At 36.5% G+C, this 19,914-nt stretch overlaps 1 protein-coding gene across 2 annotated transcripts in view; it reads right to left on the reverse strand.

Moving 5' to 3' along the window:
• The window catches only part of TBC1D8B (TBC1 domain family member 8B), a 75,328-nt gene that overhangs the window by 29,086 nt on the left and 26,328 nt on the right, over nucleotides 1–19,914 (reverse strand). For both annotated transcript variants that reach the window (XM_006052780.3, XR_003106617.2), the window contains exons 6-10: nucleotides 17,666–17,873; nucleotides 16,845–17,012; nucleotides 4,726–4,875; nucleotides 4,050–4,200; nucleotides 1,238–1,452 (exon numbers count right to left, since the gene is read on the reverse strand). In XM_006052780.3, the coding sequence (XP_006052842.1) occupies nucleotides 1,238–1,452; nucleotides 4,050–4,200; nucleotides 4,726–4,875; nucleotides 16,845–17,012; nucleotides 17,666–17,873 (892 nt within the window). The remainder of the gene's footprint in view (nucleotides 1–1,237; nucleotides 1,453–4,049; nucleotides 4,201–4,725; nucleotides 4,876–16,844; nucleotides 17,013–17,665; nucleotides 17,874–19,914) is intronic.

Raw genomic sequence — 19,914 nt, forward strand, 5'->3', positions numbered from 1 at the left:
TCACCATAATCCAGTCTCCCTTTCTCCCATAGTATCTGGATGTACGTGTGTGTAATCATGCTGGATTTTTGCAGACTTCTTTATAAATATGTGTTGCCTGAGACCAAGATCCTCCAATAATATGTGGGCCTGGACAAAATAATTTCCCGTAATTATTTCTCTATGCTCTCTCCCTTCTTCCTGTGAGTAGTAATGGCAATGAAAGAGCACCGTGGAAGGCATGTTTTGAAGATGACAGAGCCTGTTGTCATCCTATACCTCTGAATAATCACACGAAGTAGAACTACCTACTGACCTGAAAACTTGCTCTGTTAAATGAACTGTTTAATCTTTTAAGTAAACTTCTGTGTTTGAGCAATTATCTGTTTGAAATTATTGGTTAGCAGTCAAGCATACCCTTTAGTGTCCTCCTAAAGGATTTTTTTCAATGATTTCTCCACTGTCTACAAAGTAAAATCAAACTCCTGACTTATCCCAATCTACCTTATTGATCCCTCCTCCACCGCCCAATTGCCCAGTTACTTCATTTCATTAACTCTACACTTCTACTAAATAGAACATCTGTCCGTTAGTCACTCAGTCGTGCCCAACTCTTTGTGACCCCATGGACTGCAGCCCACCAGGCTCCTTGGTCCATGGGATTTTCCAGGCAAGGATACTGGAGGGGGTTGCCATTTCTTTCTCCAAAACAGAACATGGTCCTACATATATTCCATATTTACCTCTATCTGTGCCTGGTTACACCAATCCCTTCATCTAGAATGGTCTTTCATTCCTTCTCCATATATCCAAAATTCACGGATTTCAAGACCTACAAGTGCCACTTTTTCCATGAAGTCTTTTCTGTTCCTCCAACTTATTCCTTTTATGAATCCTGGTGAGACTTAATATTCTCTAATAAACTGTCTCATTTGTTTTTCATTTGTCAATGAATCTGTTTTAATACCTGCCAGTCCAAATATTTTTAAGGGGAGGATTCTTATCTGATTCAGCTTTATGTAGTCCTGAGTACCAGCATAGTATCTTTCACAGAGCAGGAATTCAATAAATATTTGTTAAATATAAAAGAGAAATGAAATAATAGAATATCAATTCTAAATACTTCTACTACCATTCTTAGATTAATAATATCCACTATCAATCGCAGCCCAATCTCTGTTCTTATTAGTAGAGTTGGATTTGATGTGATTTTATCATTTGGAACATGTAAATAGTTGAGTTCATAATGACAGCATACCTGGCAGTATCCAATTTTGGGATTTCTGAATGCATAAGCAGTAAGTACCCGCCTCAGAGCAGATATACCAGTGTCACTCTGAAAGGCTGGATGCTCAGGCAGGGAGCGACGCAAATCACGTTCAATTTCTTCAGTAGCCAAGTTGCAGGTCCCTAAGGACTGCTCAACCACTTCAGCATAATAGCCAGGATTAGCAGCCATGTCATTAACAGCACCTGTATAGATGATTACATTGACACACAAAAGAAGAGGAATATAAAAAAGCTACAACTTGCATATATACATGAAGAACTGGATTGCTTTTAAATTTAGCTCTATGCTCAAGTGTTATCTGAGTACAAACAAAATGAAAAGCTTCACACTATACAGCAATCAGAAAATAAAAAGAAATTAAAGGAATCCGGATCAGAAAAGAAGTAAAGCTCTCACTGTTTGCAGATGACATGATACTAAAGATAGTATCAGAACCCTAAAGATAGTATCAGAACATTACTAGAGCTAATCAGTGAATTTAGCAAAGTTTCAGGATACAGAATCAATACACAGAAATCACTTGCATTTCTATATACTAACAATGAAAAATCAGAAAGAGAGATTAAGGAATCAATCCTATTCGCCACTGCAACAAAAATAATAAAATATCTAGGAATAAACTTGTCTAAGAACTGTACATAGAAAATTATAAGACACTAATGAAAGAAATCAAAGATGACATAAACAGATATTGCATGTTCCAGGGTAGGAAGAATCAATATTGTGAAAATGACTATACTACCAAATGCAATCTACAGATGCAATGTGATTCCTATCAAATTATCAATGGCTTTTTTCACAGAAATAGAACAAAAAATTTCACAATTCATATGGAAACACAAAAGACCCCAAATAGCCAAAGCAGTCTTGAGAAAGAAGAATGGAGTTGGAATAATCAACATTCCTGACTTCAGATTATACTACAAAGCTACAGTCATCAAGACAGCATGGTACTAGCACAAAAACAGAAACATAGACCAATGGAACAAGATAGAAAGCCCAGAGATAAACCCATGCACCTATGGGTACCTTATTTTTGACAAAGGAGGCAAGAATATACAATGGAGCAAAGACAGCCTCTTCAATAAATGGTGCTGGGAAAACTGGACAGCTACATGTTAAAGAATGAAATTAGAATACCTCCTAATACTATACACAAAGATAAACTCAAAATGGATTCTAGACCTAAATGTAAGATCAGAAACCATAATACTCTTAGAGGAAAACATAGGCAGAACACTCGATGACATAAATCAAAGCAAGATCCTCTATAACACACCTCCTAGAGTAATGGAAATAAAAACAAAAGTAAACAAATGGGACCTGTTTAAACTTAAAAGCTTTCGCATAGCAAAAAGACAACTCTCAGAATGGGAGAAAATAATAGCAAATGAAACAACTGACAAAGGATTAATCTCCAAAATATACAAGCAGCTCATACAACTCAATACCAGAAAAACAAACAACACATTCAAAAAGTGGGAAAAAGACCTAAACAGAAATTTCTCCAAAGAAAACATACAGATGGCTAATACATGAAAAGATGCTCAACATCACTCATTATTAGAGAAATGCAAATCAAAACTACAATGAGAAATCACCTCATACTGGTCAGAATGGCCATCATCAAAAAGTCTACAAGCAATAAATGCTGGAGAGAGTGTGGAGTAAAAGGGAATGCTCTTGTACTGTTGGTGGGAATGTATGTTGATATAGCCACTATGGAAGACAATATGGAGATTCCTTAAAAAACTAGGAATAAAACCACCATACGACCCAGCAATCCCACTTCTAGGCCTATACTGTGAGGAAACCAAAATTGAAAGAGACACATGTTTCCCATTGTTCACTGTAGCACTATTTACAATAGCTAGAACATGGAAGCAACCTAGATGTCCATTGACAAATGAACGGATAAAGAAGCTGTGGTACATATTCACAATGGAATATTACTCAGCCATTAACAGGAACACATTTGAGTAAGTTCTAATGAGATGGATGAACTTAGAACCTATTATACAGAGTGAAGTGAGTCAGAAAGAGAAAGATAAATACCGTATTCTAAAATATATATATATGGAATCTAGAAAAACGGTATTTAAGAATTTATTCACAGGGCAACAATGCAGAAAGAGACATAGAGAATGGTCTAATGGACATAGGGAAAGGGGAGGAGAGGGTGAAATGTATGGAAAGAGTAACATGGAAACTTACATTACCATATGTAAAATAGATAGCCAATGGGAATTTGCTGTATGGCTCAGGAAACTCAAACAGGGGCTCTGTATCAACCTAGAGGGGTGGGATGGGGAGGGAGATGGGAGGGAGTTTCAAAAGGAAGGGGATATATATATACCTATGGCTGATTCATGTTGAGGTTTGACAGAAAACAGCAAAATTCTATAAAGCAATTATCCTTCAACAAAAAATAAATTAAAAAAAGGAAAAGCTTCACACTAAAACCTCTAACATCAGGACACCAATCTTATCCAAAAGAGTAACATTTTCATGAAATGTCATTTCCCCTTAACTTTCCTCTGACACTAGAGGTTCCCATTCCATCCCTTGCAGTTAGCTATATATTGCCTCATAAACTTATCTGCTCAGGCAATGGATGTGTGTATATAAAGGTAAGTACATGTAATTATTGTACTCTCTTTGACTAGTCTGAACTCATGATGGGATGATGAGTAAGACTTTGTTCTAGCCATCTTTGTAATTATTTTTATTGGGGCATAGTTAATGTCTGTTAAATGAATAAAGTGAGTAAGTGGAATACCTGAAAAAAGCATCCAGAGCTCTCCTCTTAAGGTCTCTGGAATCCCTCTTACAACCAGATCTCGAGTCTTTTTGGTCCGAAACATGCTAACACCACGTCCACATTCTGAAAATAGAATGTTCCAGGACTGTTCCTTCATCTTTTCTTTCAACTATAACAACAACAAAAAAATCAAAACAATTAAACATGATGAGAAATTAACTTAATTTGAAATTAAGTTTCAAATAACTTGACAACTTTCTTCACCAAAAAACAATACCTATGGAAAATAAGAACACAGAAAGTCAAAATCGGTATTCACAGATGGGCTAACCACTGGAACACTGTCATCACAAAAATCTTCTAAACCCATGTGAGCATAACAGCTTTAATTTACTATTTTAGTTCTTAGCTAAACTCACGTTAAAATGGGAAAATCAGGACACTTAGGAGGTAAAACTTTGAACCATCATTCTCACCAATCACTCCAATTAGGATTGACTGTCAGAAATCTATGCAAATAAAACCCAAGATTCAACTTTCATCTTAATTCTAGATAATAGTCGTATTTTGTATCTGCTAAAAAATCTTTTCTAGCCCTAAAAGAAGAATTTTCAGTTGCAATACCTTCTAGTCTAATATTTTTATTTTTAATCAATTGTTTCAATCCACAGATTTAAATATTTTGTTTTCCTACCATTTTGGAATCAAGGGTCTCCAAATTCTGAGGGTGAAATACTGTCATTAAAGCTTCAGTGTTCACAGTTTTGCTGCATTCTCTCTGACATGTCAAAGACTGTACCTCGGTATCATCAGATGGGTCTATAGAATCAGAACTAACAGGAACCTGGAAAAGAAGGAATATAATTGTCCCAAATGGGTGCCTAAAAGTTTCTGCAAGAGGAAAAAGTGCTAATGTTTTATCTGTCATTTAAGAACCACGATTTATATACATAATAAATATTAATGCAATGTCTCAGAAGAACATTGTTTTTCTATCAAAATTAGAGATGTCAACAAACCAATGTCAAGAACATCAAACTCAGGACCTTAGTGAATCAATTCCTCTATATGGGCAAACAAATACTGGCAAAATATTAAAAAGCAAAAAACAGTTCAGAACACCGGAAATTAACCAAAGGTACAGAATGAACTGAAAAGTATCAATTAAAGAAAAAAAAAAAAAGAAAACTATTGAACCTCAGTAAGAACACCAGTCTGTTACGTTTTAACTTCAAGTTATTCCCATCCTCCCTCCCTTCCAAGTTCAAAGGTATAGTAGTCATGAAAGTCAGAACTATCACAGCCAATGGATCTTTTGGAGGTTCATTAAAAGCCCCATCCCCAGAACACAGTCAATATTTTCACCAAATTAGTAGCTACCCAGAAAACTCCATTCCCAGGGAGTTGTCACCATTGGATTTTATTCTGAGCTCAGTTCAGTTCAGTTCAGTTCAGTCGCTCAGTCGTGTCCGACTCTTTGTGACCCCATGAATTGCAGCACGCCAGGCATCCCTGTCCATCACCAACTCCCGGAGTTCACCCAAACCCACGTCCATCGAGTCAGTGATGCCATCCAGCCATCTCATCCTCTGTCGTTCCCTTTTCCTCCTGCCCCCAATCCCTCCCAGCATCAGAGTCTTTTCCAATGAGTCAACTCTTCACATGAGGTGGCCAAAGTACTGGAGTTTCAGCTTTAGCATCATTCCTTCCAAAGAAATCCCAGGGCTGATCTCCTTCAGAAAGGACTGGTTGGATCTCCTTGCAGTCCAAGGGACTCTCAAGAGTCTTCTCCAACACCACAGTTCAAAAGCATCAATTCTTCGGCGCTCAGCCTTCTTCACAGTCCAACTCTCACATCCATACATGACCACAGGAAAAACCATAGCCTTGACTAGACGGACCTTTGTTGGCAAAGTAATGTCTCTGCTTTTTAATATGCTGTTTAGGTTGGTCATAACTTTCCTTCCAAGGAGTAAGCATCTTTTAATTTCATGGCCACAATCACCATCTGCAGTCATTTTGGAGCCCCCCAAAATAAAGTCTGACACTGTTTCCCCATCTATTTCCCATGAAGTGATGGGACCAGATGCCATGATCTTCGTTTTTGAATGTTGAGCTTTAAGCCAACTTTTTCACTCTCCTCTTTCACTTTCATCAAGAGGCTTTTTAGTTCCTCTTCACTTTCTGCCATCAGGGTGGTGTCATCTGCATATCTGAGGTTATTGATGTTTCTCCCGGCAATCTTGATTCCAGCTTGTGCTTCTTCCAGCCCCGCGTTTCTCATGATGTACTCTGCATATAAGTTAAATAAGCAGGGTGACAATATACGGCCTTGACGTACTCCTTTTCCTATTTGGAACCAGTCTGTTGTTCCATGTCCAGTTCTAACTGTTGCTTCCTGACCTGCATATTCAGAGCTCAGATCTTTGTAAAAAGTACTTTCCTCAGGGCATTATAAGAAAACCACAGCAATCTGCTGATGTCACAGCTGCCTAAGGCTATGATTTCAATTTGGAGCAAACAAGAGCCTGGCTAAAATGTTAAAGGAGGGCTTTGAAAACAAGATGGCCATAAGGGAGCTTTGAAAGATTCCAACATATTCTTTGGAATCTGAAAATATGCATGAGTATACAAGACTGTGAACCTGCCCAGGAACAAGATGGGACAGGAGAAGGCCCGCGTCACTCAACTCTGGCTGATCTTGGAAATAAGAAATGAAAACTAAGGCTGACTGATAAACTGCCTAAAGTATGAGGAATACCTTTACACAAAGATCTCCTTGGAAAAGGTGGAGAACTTAATGGTTCAAGGCATTTAAGGACATCTCTGACCCATCATTGGCTGACCACTGATTTATAATGACTGAGGGGGTGATCTGAAGAAGCCAGGTTTAAAAAATACACACAAGGGGCTTCCCTGGTAGCTCAGTGGTAAAGGAGATACAGAAGACAATGCAGGAGACATGGGTTTGATCCCTGATCCAAGAAGATCCCACATGCTGCGGAGCAACTAAGCCTGTGCAACACAACTATTGAGCCTGTGCCACAATGAGAAACCCACACACTGCAATTAGAGAGCAGCCCCTGCACGCCACAACTACAGAAAAGCCCTTGCAGCAACGAAGACCTAGCACAGCCAAAACATTAATTAATTAAATTATTTTTTAAATACAAACAAGAATTTTTTTTCGAAAAAAGGCAACCAACAAATGTCCCTGAAGGGCCTCACTTCTTAGATTTTTTAAAACTAAGAATGGAAACCAGCTATTATACATATATTCAAAGAACTAAAGGAAACTGTTTAAAAAAAAATAAAGGACTCGGTTAAAAAGTAGGCAAAAGACCTAAGCAGAGACCTCACCCAAAATATATATATATATAAAAAGATGACAATCATATGAAAAGATGCTCAATATCATTTATCTTTAGGTAACTGCAAAGTTAAAGAGTAAGATACCATTTCATACCTATTAAAATGGCTAAAATCCAGGATACTGATAACACCAAGGGCTACTGAAGATGTGGAACAAGAACTCATTGCTGATGGGAATACAAGGCAGTACAGTACTTTAAGAGATGGTGTGACAGTTTCTTATAAAGCTAAACATAGGGTTACCTTATGATTCAGCAACTGTGCTCCAAGGGATATACCCAAATAAGCTGAAAACTTACATCTACACAAAAATCTGCACATGAATGTTAATAGCAGTTTTATTCATAACTGCCAAAACCTGGACGCAACTAAGGTATCCTTCAATAGGTGAATGGATAAACACTGCTATATCCATTATACATATATTATATATATCCAAATATATCCAAAAATGGAATATTTTTCAGCAATAAAAAGACATGAACAATCAACACAACTAAGAGCTGGTTTTTTTTAAAGATAAACAAAACTGATAAACCTTTAGCTAGATTTACCAAGAAAAAAAGAGAATTCAAGCAAAATTAGAAATGAAAGAGGAGATTTTGTCTGATGACACAGAAATTAAAAAGATCATAAGGACTACTATGACTGATTATATGCCAATAAATGGGATGACACTGAAGAAATGCACAAATTCCAAGAGACATACAATCTACCAAGATATAATCATAAAAAATAGGAAATCTGAACTTAACCAATGATATGTAAGGAAACTGAATCCAATACAAAATCTCCCAACAATTACAACAAAAATCCCTGGCTTCATGGGTGAAATCTGTCAAATATGTAAAGAAGAATTAATGCTAATCCTCAAACTTTTCCAAAAAATTAAATAGGAGTCAACACTCCCAAACTTCTTTTACAAGGCCAGCAGTCCCCTGAAACCAAAGCCAGATGGGAACACTACAAGAAAAGAAAACTATAGGCCAAAAATCCGTGATGAATACAGATGCAAAAATTCTCAACAAAATACTGGCAAACTGAATTCAACAGCACATTAGAAGGATCGTACACCATGATCAACTACGATCTCTGGAAGGCAAGGATGGTTCAAAATATACAAATCAATAAAATGAATAGAATGAAAGACAAAAACCATATGATCATTTCAACAGATGCAGAAAAATTATTTGACACATATTCAACATCCTTTCACAATAAAAACTTTCAATAAAGTGGATACAGAGAAACATACCTCAATATAATAAAGGCTATGTGTGACAAGCCCAAAGCAAACATCATACTCCATGGTGAAAGGTTAAAAGCTTTCTAAGATTAAGAACAAGAAAAGGGTGCCCACTGTCACTACTACTATTCAACAAAGTGCCATACATCCGGGCCAGAGAAACTAAGCAAGAAAAACAAATGAGATATAACTACACACTTGTTAGAATGGCTTTTATCAAAAGACAAGAGTTAAGTATTGGCAAGAATATGGAAAAAAAGAGAGCACAAGCACAGTTTGTGATGATGCAAATTGGTGCCACACTATGGAAAACATGTATGAAGGTTCCTCAAAAAAATTAAAACTAGAACTACCACTTGGGGACCTCCCTGATGGTACAGTGGTTAAAAATCTGCCTGCCTCAATATAATATAGGAAGGGGACATGGGTTTGATCCCTGGTCCGAGAAGATTCCGCATGCTGCAGAGCAACTAGTGAGCCTGTCCTCTAGAGCCTGTGCTCCGCAACAAGAGAAGCAGAGAAATCACCACAGTGAGAAGCCCGTGTACCTCAATGAAGAGTAGCCCCTGCTTGCTGACACTAGAGAAAGGATGAGCATAGCAATGAAGACCCAGCATAACCAAAAATATAAATAAATAAAGTTTTTAAAAAAAGACCAACCACATGATTCAGTAATCCCACTTCTCAGTATATATTCAAAGGAAATGAAGTCACTATCTTCAGGAGATAACTGCATCCCATATGCTCACTGCAGCATTGTTCACAAAAGCTAAGGCAAACCTAACTGTTGACAGATTAATCAACAAAGAAAATGTGGTATAGAGATAAACAAAAAATTATTATTCAGCCATAAAAGGAAGTTTTGCAATGTGCAACAACATTGACAGACATTAAGGGCACTACACTAAGTGAAATAAACTGGACAGAGAAAGACAAATACTGTATGATCTCACTTACGTGTGGAATCTAAAATAGCCAGCTTTACAGAAGCAGAGTAGAATGGGGGTTTGCAGGGGCTAGGAAAGGGGGAAATGAAGAGATGTTGGTTAATGTGTACATACTTCTAGTTTATATGAGAAATAAACCCTAGGACTCTAATCTACAGCATGATGACTATAGTTATCAATATTGTATATCTGAAAGTTGCTATGAGAGTAGAATTTAAATGTTTTCACTACAACTACAAAATTGTAATTACATGAGTGGGTGATAAGTGAAATAACTTTACTGTGGTAATCATTTAATTGACATATAAATTGTATAAGTTTGAGATGTATGATGTGATGATTTGATACACAGATATATTAAGGCCTATTTTAATATATCTGTGTATCAAATCATCACATCATACATCTTAAACTTACACAATTTGTCAATTATCACAATAAATCTGAGGGTAGGGAAAGAACCTGGCAGTTCCTTACACACATAGTTGAAGTTTAACAAGTATCTGTTGAATTTTTTAATTTAAAAAATGAGATATCAAACCACAAAAAGATATGGGGGAAACTTAAATGCATACTGCCAAGGAATCAGTCTGAAAAGAATACATATGTTATATAAAATTTTGGAAAAGGCAACCCCTCATTCATAAAACTAGGATCGTGGCAGCTGGTCCCATCACTTCATGGCAAATAGATGGGGAAACAATAGAAAGAGTGAAAGACTATTTTCTTGGGCCCCAAAATCACTGTGGATGGTGACTGCAGCATGAAATTAAAAGACACTTGCTCTTTGGAAGGAAAGCTATGACGAACCTAGACAGCATATTAAAAAGCAGAGACAATACTTTGCTGACAAAAGTCCATATGGTCAAAGCTATGGTTTTTCCAGTAGTCATGTATGGATGTGAGAGTTGGACCATAAAGAAGGCTGAGCGCCGATGAATGCTTTCAAACTGTGGTGCTGGATAAGACTCAACAGTCCCTCAGACTACAAGGAGATCAAACCAGTCAATCCTAAAGGAAATCAACCCTGAATATTCATTGGAAGGACTGATGCTGAAGCTGAAGCTCCAATACTTTGGCCACCTGATGCAAAGAGCCAACTCATGAGAAGAGACCCTGATGCTGGGAAAGATTGAAGGCAGGAGGAGAAGGGGGCAACAGATGAGAAGGTTGGATGGCACTCAGTGGACATGAGTTTGAGCAAGCTCTAGGAGATGGTGAAGGACAGGGAAGCCTGGCGTGCTGCAGCCCATGGGGTCACAGAGTGTTGGACACGACTGAGCGACTGAACACATAACACAGAAGGGTTGAAAGTTAAGAGGATTCAGGGAAAGTTTAAAAGGAGTATTCAAAACAATGTCTGAATATAAGGGTAGGACGGAAGAATCTTAGAAAGGAAAAAAAAAAAAACAATTATTAGTGAGTATATGTCCCATGTTACAACACTTTCTTTTTTAAAAAAGCTTGTTTTGACAAGTATGTATCTGACTCTGTGATCCCATGGACCACAGCTGGCCAGGCTCCTCTGTCCATGGCATTTGCCAAGCAAGAATACTGGAGTGTGTTGCCATCTCCCTCTCTACTTGACAAGTATACTTTACTATTAATGCTAAATTTTGATGTTCTAATTAGGGATTATGTTTTTCCAAAACCAATTCAAAAATTCATGGCTGTAGTCTGGATCTCAAAGTAAAGTGCATTCTCTTAATTTAGGACATATGACTGAGACTCCAGCTTATCTATTAGTTGTATATCTGCTGCTGCTAAGTCACTTCAGTCGTGTCCGACTCTGTGCGACCCCATAGACAGCAGCCCACCAGGCTCCCCCGTCCCTGGGATTATCCAGGCAAGAACAGTGGAGTGGGTTGCCATTTCCTTCTCCAATGCATGAAAGTGAGAAGTGAAAGTGAAGTCGCTCAGTCGTGTCCGACCCTCAGCAACCCCATGGACTGCAGCCTACCAGGCTCCTCCGTCCATGTGATTTTCTAGGCAAGAGTACTGAAGTAGGATGCCATCACCGAGTTGTATATCTAAACTATAGTAAAAGTAGCCAAGAAGGAAAATAAAAATAACCCTTATAAAATGCCAAATATCAACATATAAAACAGACAGTGTGTGCTGCTTCTCTCCATGATTACCTTTTAAGTATTCACAAAAGTCACATTAACACGCTGCTGCTGCTCAGCTGCTTCAGTTGTGTCCGACTCTTAGTAACCCTATGGACTGTATCCTGCCAGGCTCCTCTGTCCGCGGGATTCTTCAGCCAAGAATACAGGAGTGGGTTGCCATTCCCTTCTCCAGGGGATCTTCCCAACCCAGGGATTGAACCTGCATCTTGTGTTTCATATTTACCTTCAAAGATGTTTGTTTAAAAATCAATTTAATATTTGATTTGAAGAGCATAATATAGAATTAGGAAGATAAGCTTACATTTCTTAACTTTTATTTTTGTTCTGGCACTTTGAATGGGAGGATTTTACCCCAAGGCCATAACAATTCTATATATCCATATAGCTATATAGATATGTAGAATATGCTGTATATAAATATATGCTCACACTTGTGATGGTTATAAATTTGGCACTCTTCAGACATTTAGTGACTGAGCAAAATCCAATCACATGAAGAAGCAACATAGGTTGCTGACTTTATAAAGGGTATTCTTAGACTGGTTTGGTTTTTAGTATCTGCTATTGACTTTAGAAATAGCATATGGCTTCTAAAAGTGAAGAAAAGGCAGAGGAAAGATAAGTATTTCTGTATGTGTAACTTTAACTTTTCCACAATTAGATTTAAATTAAAATATCTCATTAAACTCAGCATAATAATGACTGGGGGCCACTGTTGACCTGTAAATTCAAAAACTACAACAAAAATACGAAGAAATACTTCCCTTAGATATCACAAGCTTATCTTAAAATATGCTCCTGTACATTGTTGTTGTTCAGTCACTCAGTTGTGTCTGATTCTTAGAAACCCCATGGTCTGTAGCACACCAGGCTTCCCTGTCTTCACCATCTCCCGGAGGTTGCTCAAATTCATGTCTATTGAGTTGGTGATGCCATCCAACATCTCGTCCTCTGTGGTCCCCTTCTCCTCCTGCCTTCTATCTTTCCCAGCTTCAGGATCTTTTCTAATGAGTCAGTTCTTCACACAAGGTGGCCAAAGTATTGGAACTTCAGCTTCAGCATCAGTCCTTCTAATGAATATATTCAGGATTGATTTCCTTTAGGATTGACTGGTTTGACTGTACATTGTACATAACTTTAAATTAGTATTAATTTTATTTTTAATAAAACTTTCTGATTTCCTAATGTTGAAATTCCAATCCCAAAGAAGGGCAATGCCGAAGAATGTTCTCAAACTACTGCACAATTGCTCTCATTTCACATGACAGCAAGGTAATACTCAAAATTCTTCAAGCTAGGCTTCAACAGTATGTGAAGGACTTCCAAATGTACAAGCTGTATTTAGAAAAGGCAGAAGAACCAGAGATCAAATTGCCAATATCCGTTGGATCATAGAAAAAGGAAGGGAATTCCAGAAAAATATCTACTTCTGCTTCATTGACTATACTAAAGCCTTTGACTTTGTGGATCACAACAAACTGGAAAATTCTTCAAGAGATGGGAATACCAGACCACCTTACCCCTGCTTCCTGAGAAAACTGTATACAGGTCAAGAAGCAACAGTTAGAACTAGACATGAAGCAACAGACTGGTTCCAAATTGGGAAAGGAGTACGTCAAGGCTGTATTGTCACCCTGCTTTATTTAACTTATTTGCAGAGTACATCATGGGAAATGCCAAGCTGGATGAATCACAAGTTTGGAATTAAGATTGCCTAGAGAAACCTCTGATACGCAGATAATACTAATAGCAGAAGGCAAAGAGCAACTAAAGAGCCTCTTGCTGAGGGTGAAAGAGGAGAGTGAAAAAGCTGGCTTAAAATTCAACATTCAAAAGCAAGATCATGGCATCTGGTCCCATCACTTCATGGCAAATAAATGGGGAAACAATGAAAACAGTGACAGACTTCATTTTCTTGGGCTCCAAAATCACTGCGGATGGTGACTGCAGCCATGAAATTAAGAAGCTTACTCCTGGAAGAAAAGCTATGACCAACCTAGACAGCACATTAAAAAGCAGAGACATTTTGCCAACAAAGGTCTGTATAGTCAAAGCTATGGTTTTCCCAGTAGTAATGTACAGATTTGAGAGTCGGACCATAAAGAAGGCTGAACGTCGAAGAATTGATGCTTTTGAATTGTGGTGCTGGAGAAGACTCCTGAGACAGCAAGGAGATCAAATCAGTCAATCCCAAAGAAAATCAACCCTGATTATTCATTGAAGGATTGATACTGAAGCTCCAATACTTTGGCCACCTGGTGCAAAGAGCCAACTCATTAGAAAAGACCCTGAAGCTGGGAAAGATTTAAGGCAGGAGAAAGGGATGGCAGAGGATGAGATGGTTGGATGGCATTCAATGGACATGAGTTTAAGCAAACTCTGGGAGATAATGAAGGACAGGGAAGCCTAGCATGCTGCATTCCATGCAGTCACAAAGAGTCAGACATGACTTAGCAAATGAACAACAAGAAGTGTTGAAATAAAGCTACTCCACACAGCTTAAGCATCTCTAATTTACATTATAGCTACAGAAAATATATTACTTTATTCTGACAAGGCAAAGAAAACATAAGTTGTGTGGGTTAGATTATTCTTTTTTAAGAAATTATTTATTTTTGGCTGTGGTGTGTCTTCATTGCTGCATGGACTTTTCTCTAGTTGCAGCGCTTGGGCTTCTCATTACAGTGTTTTCTCCTGTTGCAGAGCATGGGTTCTAGAGCGCCCAGCCTCTAGAGCACAGGCTCAAAAGTTGTGGAGCTCAGGCTTAGTTGCTCCACAGCATGTGGGATCTTCCCGGATCAGGTATCAAACCCTTGTCTCCTGCATTGGCAGGTAGATTCTTTACCACTGAGCCACCAGGGAAGCCCTAAAGTATTATTCTTATCTGCATTATCATGGAGGATAAGGAAGCCGTTAGATAGGATTGGTTATGAAAACTAATGAAACAAGTATATTTATAAACACTTCAATAATCTGTAGATTTTGCCCTTTTAAACATTCCAATGCATAGCTCAATTTCTACCTCTTCTTGACATTCTATAGTTCCTATGATCCACTTACAATGTGGTTGCAAAGCATCAAGTAAAGGATCTTCAGCAGTACTTTCCCTCTTAAGTCACTTTGCTTAAAACTAACCTAAAAGGGCCCATTTTTCTTTCACTTATTATAGTTCTGAAAAATTATCATATCTGGTAATATTTCTTGAGTATATGTGTTAATAAAAAATAAAAGATTAATGTGTTTTCTAAGCATTTGATTGGAAAATTTCAAAACCTGTGTATACACCTGGATTTTAACTTAACAAAATGTGGAGAATTTTAATTGACATATTTAAAAATTTAGACAGAACTGATACTTATGCATACTCCCAGTTGTTTTTGGGAGCATTTGTTCTTTGTTTCACAATTTGATATACTCATGGGAAAAATTTCCTAGTCCTTCTTGTATTCATATTTAGATTTGTTGATTTAGACTTCCATGAGATTTAGAATAAAAAGTCTTGTTGTTTGTGTATAATTTTTTAATATAATTATTTCTTTGTTTCAGTATGCTAGGTGTAGCTATAAAATAACTACAATGTCTGTCATTTAGAAATCAAATGGAACCAGCTCCTCTTTAAAAAGCTCTTTACTATTTTTTAAAATGTAGTTTAAAAATAAAGCTAGACATATACAGATTATAGTAAAACAAGTTAATATTCCTCCTCACGGTGAAGATAAAAATCTTAAGTGAAAACAGAATGTTCTGTCAATTAAAAAAAAACATACATTTCCAAGCAAGCCAGTTTACTAACTGGTATTTCGTACATATCTTTGTTAAAATCTTTAAAAATGGGTAAGAGAAACTAGAAAACCTTAGAACTTTGACATACATCTGAAAAGACGGCAAACTCATTTTGAAACAAAATCCTTTCTTGACAGTTGAGCATATCCAACTATTAAGATGCATCTGAGAATTTTCAGGGGAAAAAAATTCCAGGTATTCAGGTTTAAGAGAAACAGATAAATTAAAGGAAAGGGAAAGATAAACGGAGTGTTACATCCAACACAGAGACTGAATCTGAAATGGACTTATGACTGAAAAACAAAAGTGAGATAAGCAAGAATATGTGAGCAAGACTGATAAGTTTACTTATGTCCTCACATCAAACTGTGGTATACTATGGGTATATATATTTGACGAAAATGAAAGATTAGCAAGTTGGGGCACAAAAACTCTTAAATGGCCAACATGAAGGTTCTGTGTCTGGAACAGAGACTGTTATTGTTGTTTGGTCGCTAAGTCATGTCCAACTCTTAAACTGAAATATATACATATTTTTTAATTATATGCTTTCCCTGCACTTTTCTATTATCAAGTAGAGAGTCAGTCTTGTCAATTCTGCATTCTAATTGACTTAGCATAATATTTTCAGTCTCTGCTCTAGGGGAAGAAATAAAAGCCTCTATAATCCAATCCAAGTAAAATAATATAGCCAGTGAAGCCAATGTTGATTTTTTTCTTTGAATTTTTAATTAAAATAAAAGTAGTTGTAATGTTTTATCAATCTATTAAAACATGAGATTGAAAAAGAAAAATTAATTTGAATTGAAACTACATTTCCATAAAAGACAAACATCAAAATCAGGCTTTTAATTATCTTTTGCCAAGAATATTTGCCTTGTCTAATATTTTACAAGTAAATAGATATGTCACTATTTTGCTTTGGCCCAGATTATATAAATAAGGCTGACCTGCTTGATGTTAAATAAAAAGATTATCAGACCATCTCCCTACAGCATTGAGTCCTTTTTTAATGCCTCATTGAATTCTCATAGTTTGAGTTGTTAAAAGCCATGTTATATGAAAGTACAAGGTATGTATATATGATTAAACAACAAATATAGTCAAGAAAAATAACAAGATAATTTTTTAAAGTCTGAATTCCTAAAAAATGATAACGTCCCTAATTTTCACTTCTGCTTTATGATGTGACTTAGAGAATACAATTTCTTTGGTATTCATCTTATGAAAACTAAACATAAGTATAAATAGGAAAGGTACTATGAGTTCCTTTTAAAGAGGGGACCACACAAACATAAATCTTTTTTTCAAAATGATTTGATTGGTATATAATTACCTCTGTGCTAATATCGTGATATTGAGTTGAAGTTGCCCCACACTTGAGCCTGAGCTTTGCCACCAATTCCTCAAATTCTTTTACTTCACTGAAGCGAAAAGCTGTTTTTCCTTTGACGCTAATGATGACAGATTTGCTGGAATCATTTGTCTTATCTATAGCTAAGACCTGGGGGATGAAAACATAAGTGAATCACTTTTTTTCTCATTTTTGACAAGGTCAGGCAAAATGGCTTAGCTTATTATTATTTGTTTTTTGTGGCAACAAGTTTTGGTCTGTGGTAGGACTTAGTAAGGAATAGACTTTGAGTATTAGTAGTATCACTGACACAAGCAATCTCAGCGCAAGTTATTTCACTTCTTAAGGGAAAGGTTAACATGTAACCTTTAAAAATGACAAATGTAAAAATTCAACGCCGCAATACTGATAACTGATTTTTGACTTATAGAAAAGCTATCAATTCTATTCTTTCTGACCATGTATATATATCAAATGGGATAGCGTAAGTTTTGGTATTCATGTCATAAATGTCTGAGTGATTATACTCCATGTTGCATCACCCCAAACCCTTATGTTGTACATAAACTTTTAGTTGTTTTCATTTTCAATAAGAGCTATAAGGTTCTTATCCTAGTACTCTTATCCTTAGGAATGGTACTCTTATCCTGGAGAATATTATGGAACTTAAAAAAGATTATTTAAAAATTACTAAAAAGATGTTGCACATTGTTTTTAATAATTTACAAAATTAAAGGGTATTTTACTCTGTGAATGATAACATTTTTGAACTAAAAACTGATATGCAACTAAACTTACTTTACCTCTCGTAATGGAATGATTACACTACACAGATTGCCATCCTGGCTAGCAAAGCAGATATAGTTTTCCGAGATGCACATTTTTCCATGAGTGTTGAAGTGGCTGAATGGTACCCATAAGAAACATTCATGTACTTCTTTCAAAGTCTCTTCTTTGGGCAGCCTAAAAAAAGCACTGAATTGCTCACTGTGGGCTCGGTTTTCCAGACCTCTATAGGAAAGAAAAAAGAAGGGGCTCAAATGATGCCTTCTAAAGTGTACACATGTCTACACTAATTAAGTGCACTGTAAAACAGAATGATTAAACACTACATGCTATGCTCTTCAACAAATTATGAAATGGAAGAAACACACTGATTCCTAACCAATTTGTTCTCTTTTCCAGTTTTGTATTATTAGTAGATTCCAATGCACAACAGTTAGAGATGATGTAGGTCTTCAAACCATCTGTTAAAGGGTGACTTGCTAGGAGACTATTCTATTATTATATTCATATGTGAATATGGCTAAAACCAATCTTGGAAGATAATAATTTTTACACCTGGTTATCAGGAAAATCAAGAGAGTTACCCAGTTTAAACAAAATGATGAAAATTTACGGCATCAAAATTTAGACGGGAAGACTAGTACATAAAAATAACATTAAAATCAAATGAAGCCAAAATCGAAACGAATGTTTAAAAAATTCAAAGTAGAGACACAATAAAACAGTGCTTTCACAGTTTTGGGCACAGGATGGGTGTCAATAAATACAGATGACTTGTTAACTGACACATAAATATATAAATAAAAAACAATTGCTTAAAATAGCACAATTTTTCTAGAGGCATTAAACACTTGAGCTAAGCAGCAAAGCCATCTGGGGTAGTGAGTAAATTATGCAAGTTCTAACTCTAAGCCAAAAAAGTTAAAACTAAATTTATCCTTCCAGCATATACTGTTTGAATATGTGGCAGTTCACCAAGTCTTTTAAAAATAATTCTGATAAATATAAACAGAGACTCACAATATTTACCTCACTTAAATTGCAATTTGGTGGGTTTTTCCACTATTATTGAAAAACATAACATCTTTTTATATGAATGAAAAGATGTCTGCAATATATTATTTTAAGAGGAGAAGTAGACTGTAGCATAATATGTGATGTTTAATCCCATTCATGCTTTTGGCAAATATTCTTTAATTCATGCATTAAAAGGTCTGGAAGGATATACACTGAATTTAGCTACTATAATTCATATTTGTAAAAACAATAAACCAAAGCAATAGATATTCCATTTTATTTTAAAAATGTCATTTGGAGACGAAGTCTAAATGATCTATTTTTTTTAATGTACTAGGGAAAAGGATTTAGATATATATGATATTCAATGCATGTGCTCAGTCACTTCAGTCATGTCTGATTCTTTGTCACCCGATGGACTCCAGCCCACCATGCTCCTCTGTCCATGGGATTTTCCTAGCAAGAATACTGGAGTGGGTTGCTATTTCCTCCTCCAGGGGATGTTCCAGACCCAGGGATCAAACCCACATGTCTCCTGCATTGAAGGTAGATTCTTTACTGCTGAGTTGTAGGGGAAGCCCTAATTTTCAATAGGTTCTTTTAAAAATGCACATAGACAAAAATGAATCTACTATATCTCATTTAAATACAGACTTGGTAATGAATAACTCATTGATAAGTGGCCTTTTAGGATATTTTAAGGGAAATTAAATAGCTAAAATGTTTATGCTTAGGGTGGCCAATCAAAACAACCTATATAAACAAATGCTTCACTATAACATAACATAAATTATATTCTTAATCCTTATAGAGTTTAAATCATGCACACTGGGACCTAATTTTGATAGTAAGGTGTAAAACAAATTCACCTTGCCGATCTATCTCCAGAAAAGTAAGAAGGCTCACAAAGGGAACCCTTATGTATATAGATTTTAGGAATGGTTTAAGAATAGGCAAGAGGAACAACTGTACCCAGGTTAGGGCTATGTAACAATCACACAGCATCCAGGTTACCAGTTCTGGTCTATCCACAGGACTGCAGCTTAGCTTTATCTTATTTACACTTTCCCATACAGTCTATACCCTCATGCTTCTTGCCAGAAGCGGTTCTCACTAGCTATTTCTGGATCCTCTCCCCTTTGGCACACTCATTTCAGTCAACTGTTCTGAGTGTTGAGCAGGATGAAAGGGCTCTGGTCGGTTTCAGCAAAGCAAATATAGAGGCAAACAGCTATAAGATAGATACTTC

This window comes from Bubalus bubalis, chromosome X, assembly GCF_019923935.1.
Source record: "Bubalus bubalis isolate 160015118507 breed Murrah chromosome X, NDDB_SH_1, whole genome shotgun sequence".
In the NCBI taxonomy this organism is placed as follows: Eukaryota; Metazoa; Chordata; class Mammalia; order Artiodactyla; family Bovidae; genus Bubalus; species Bubalus bubalis.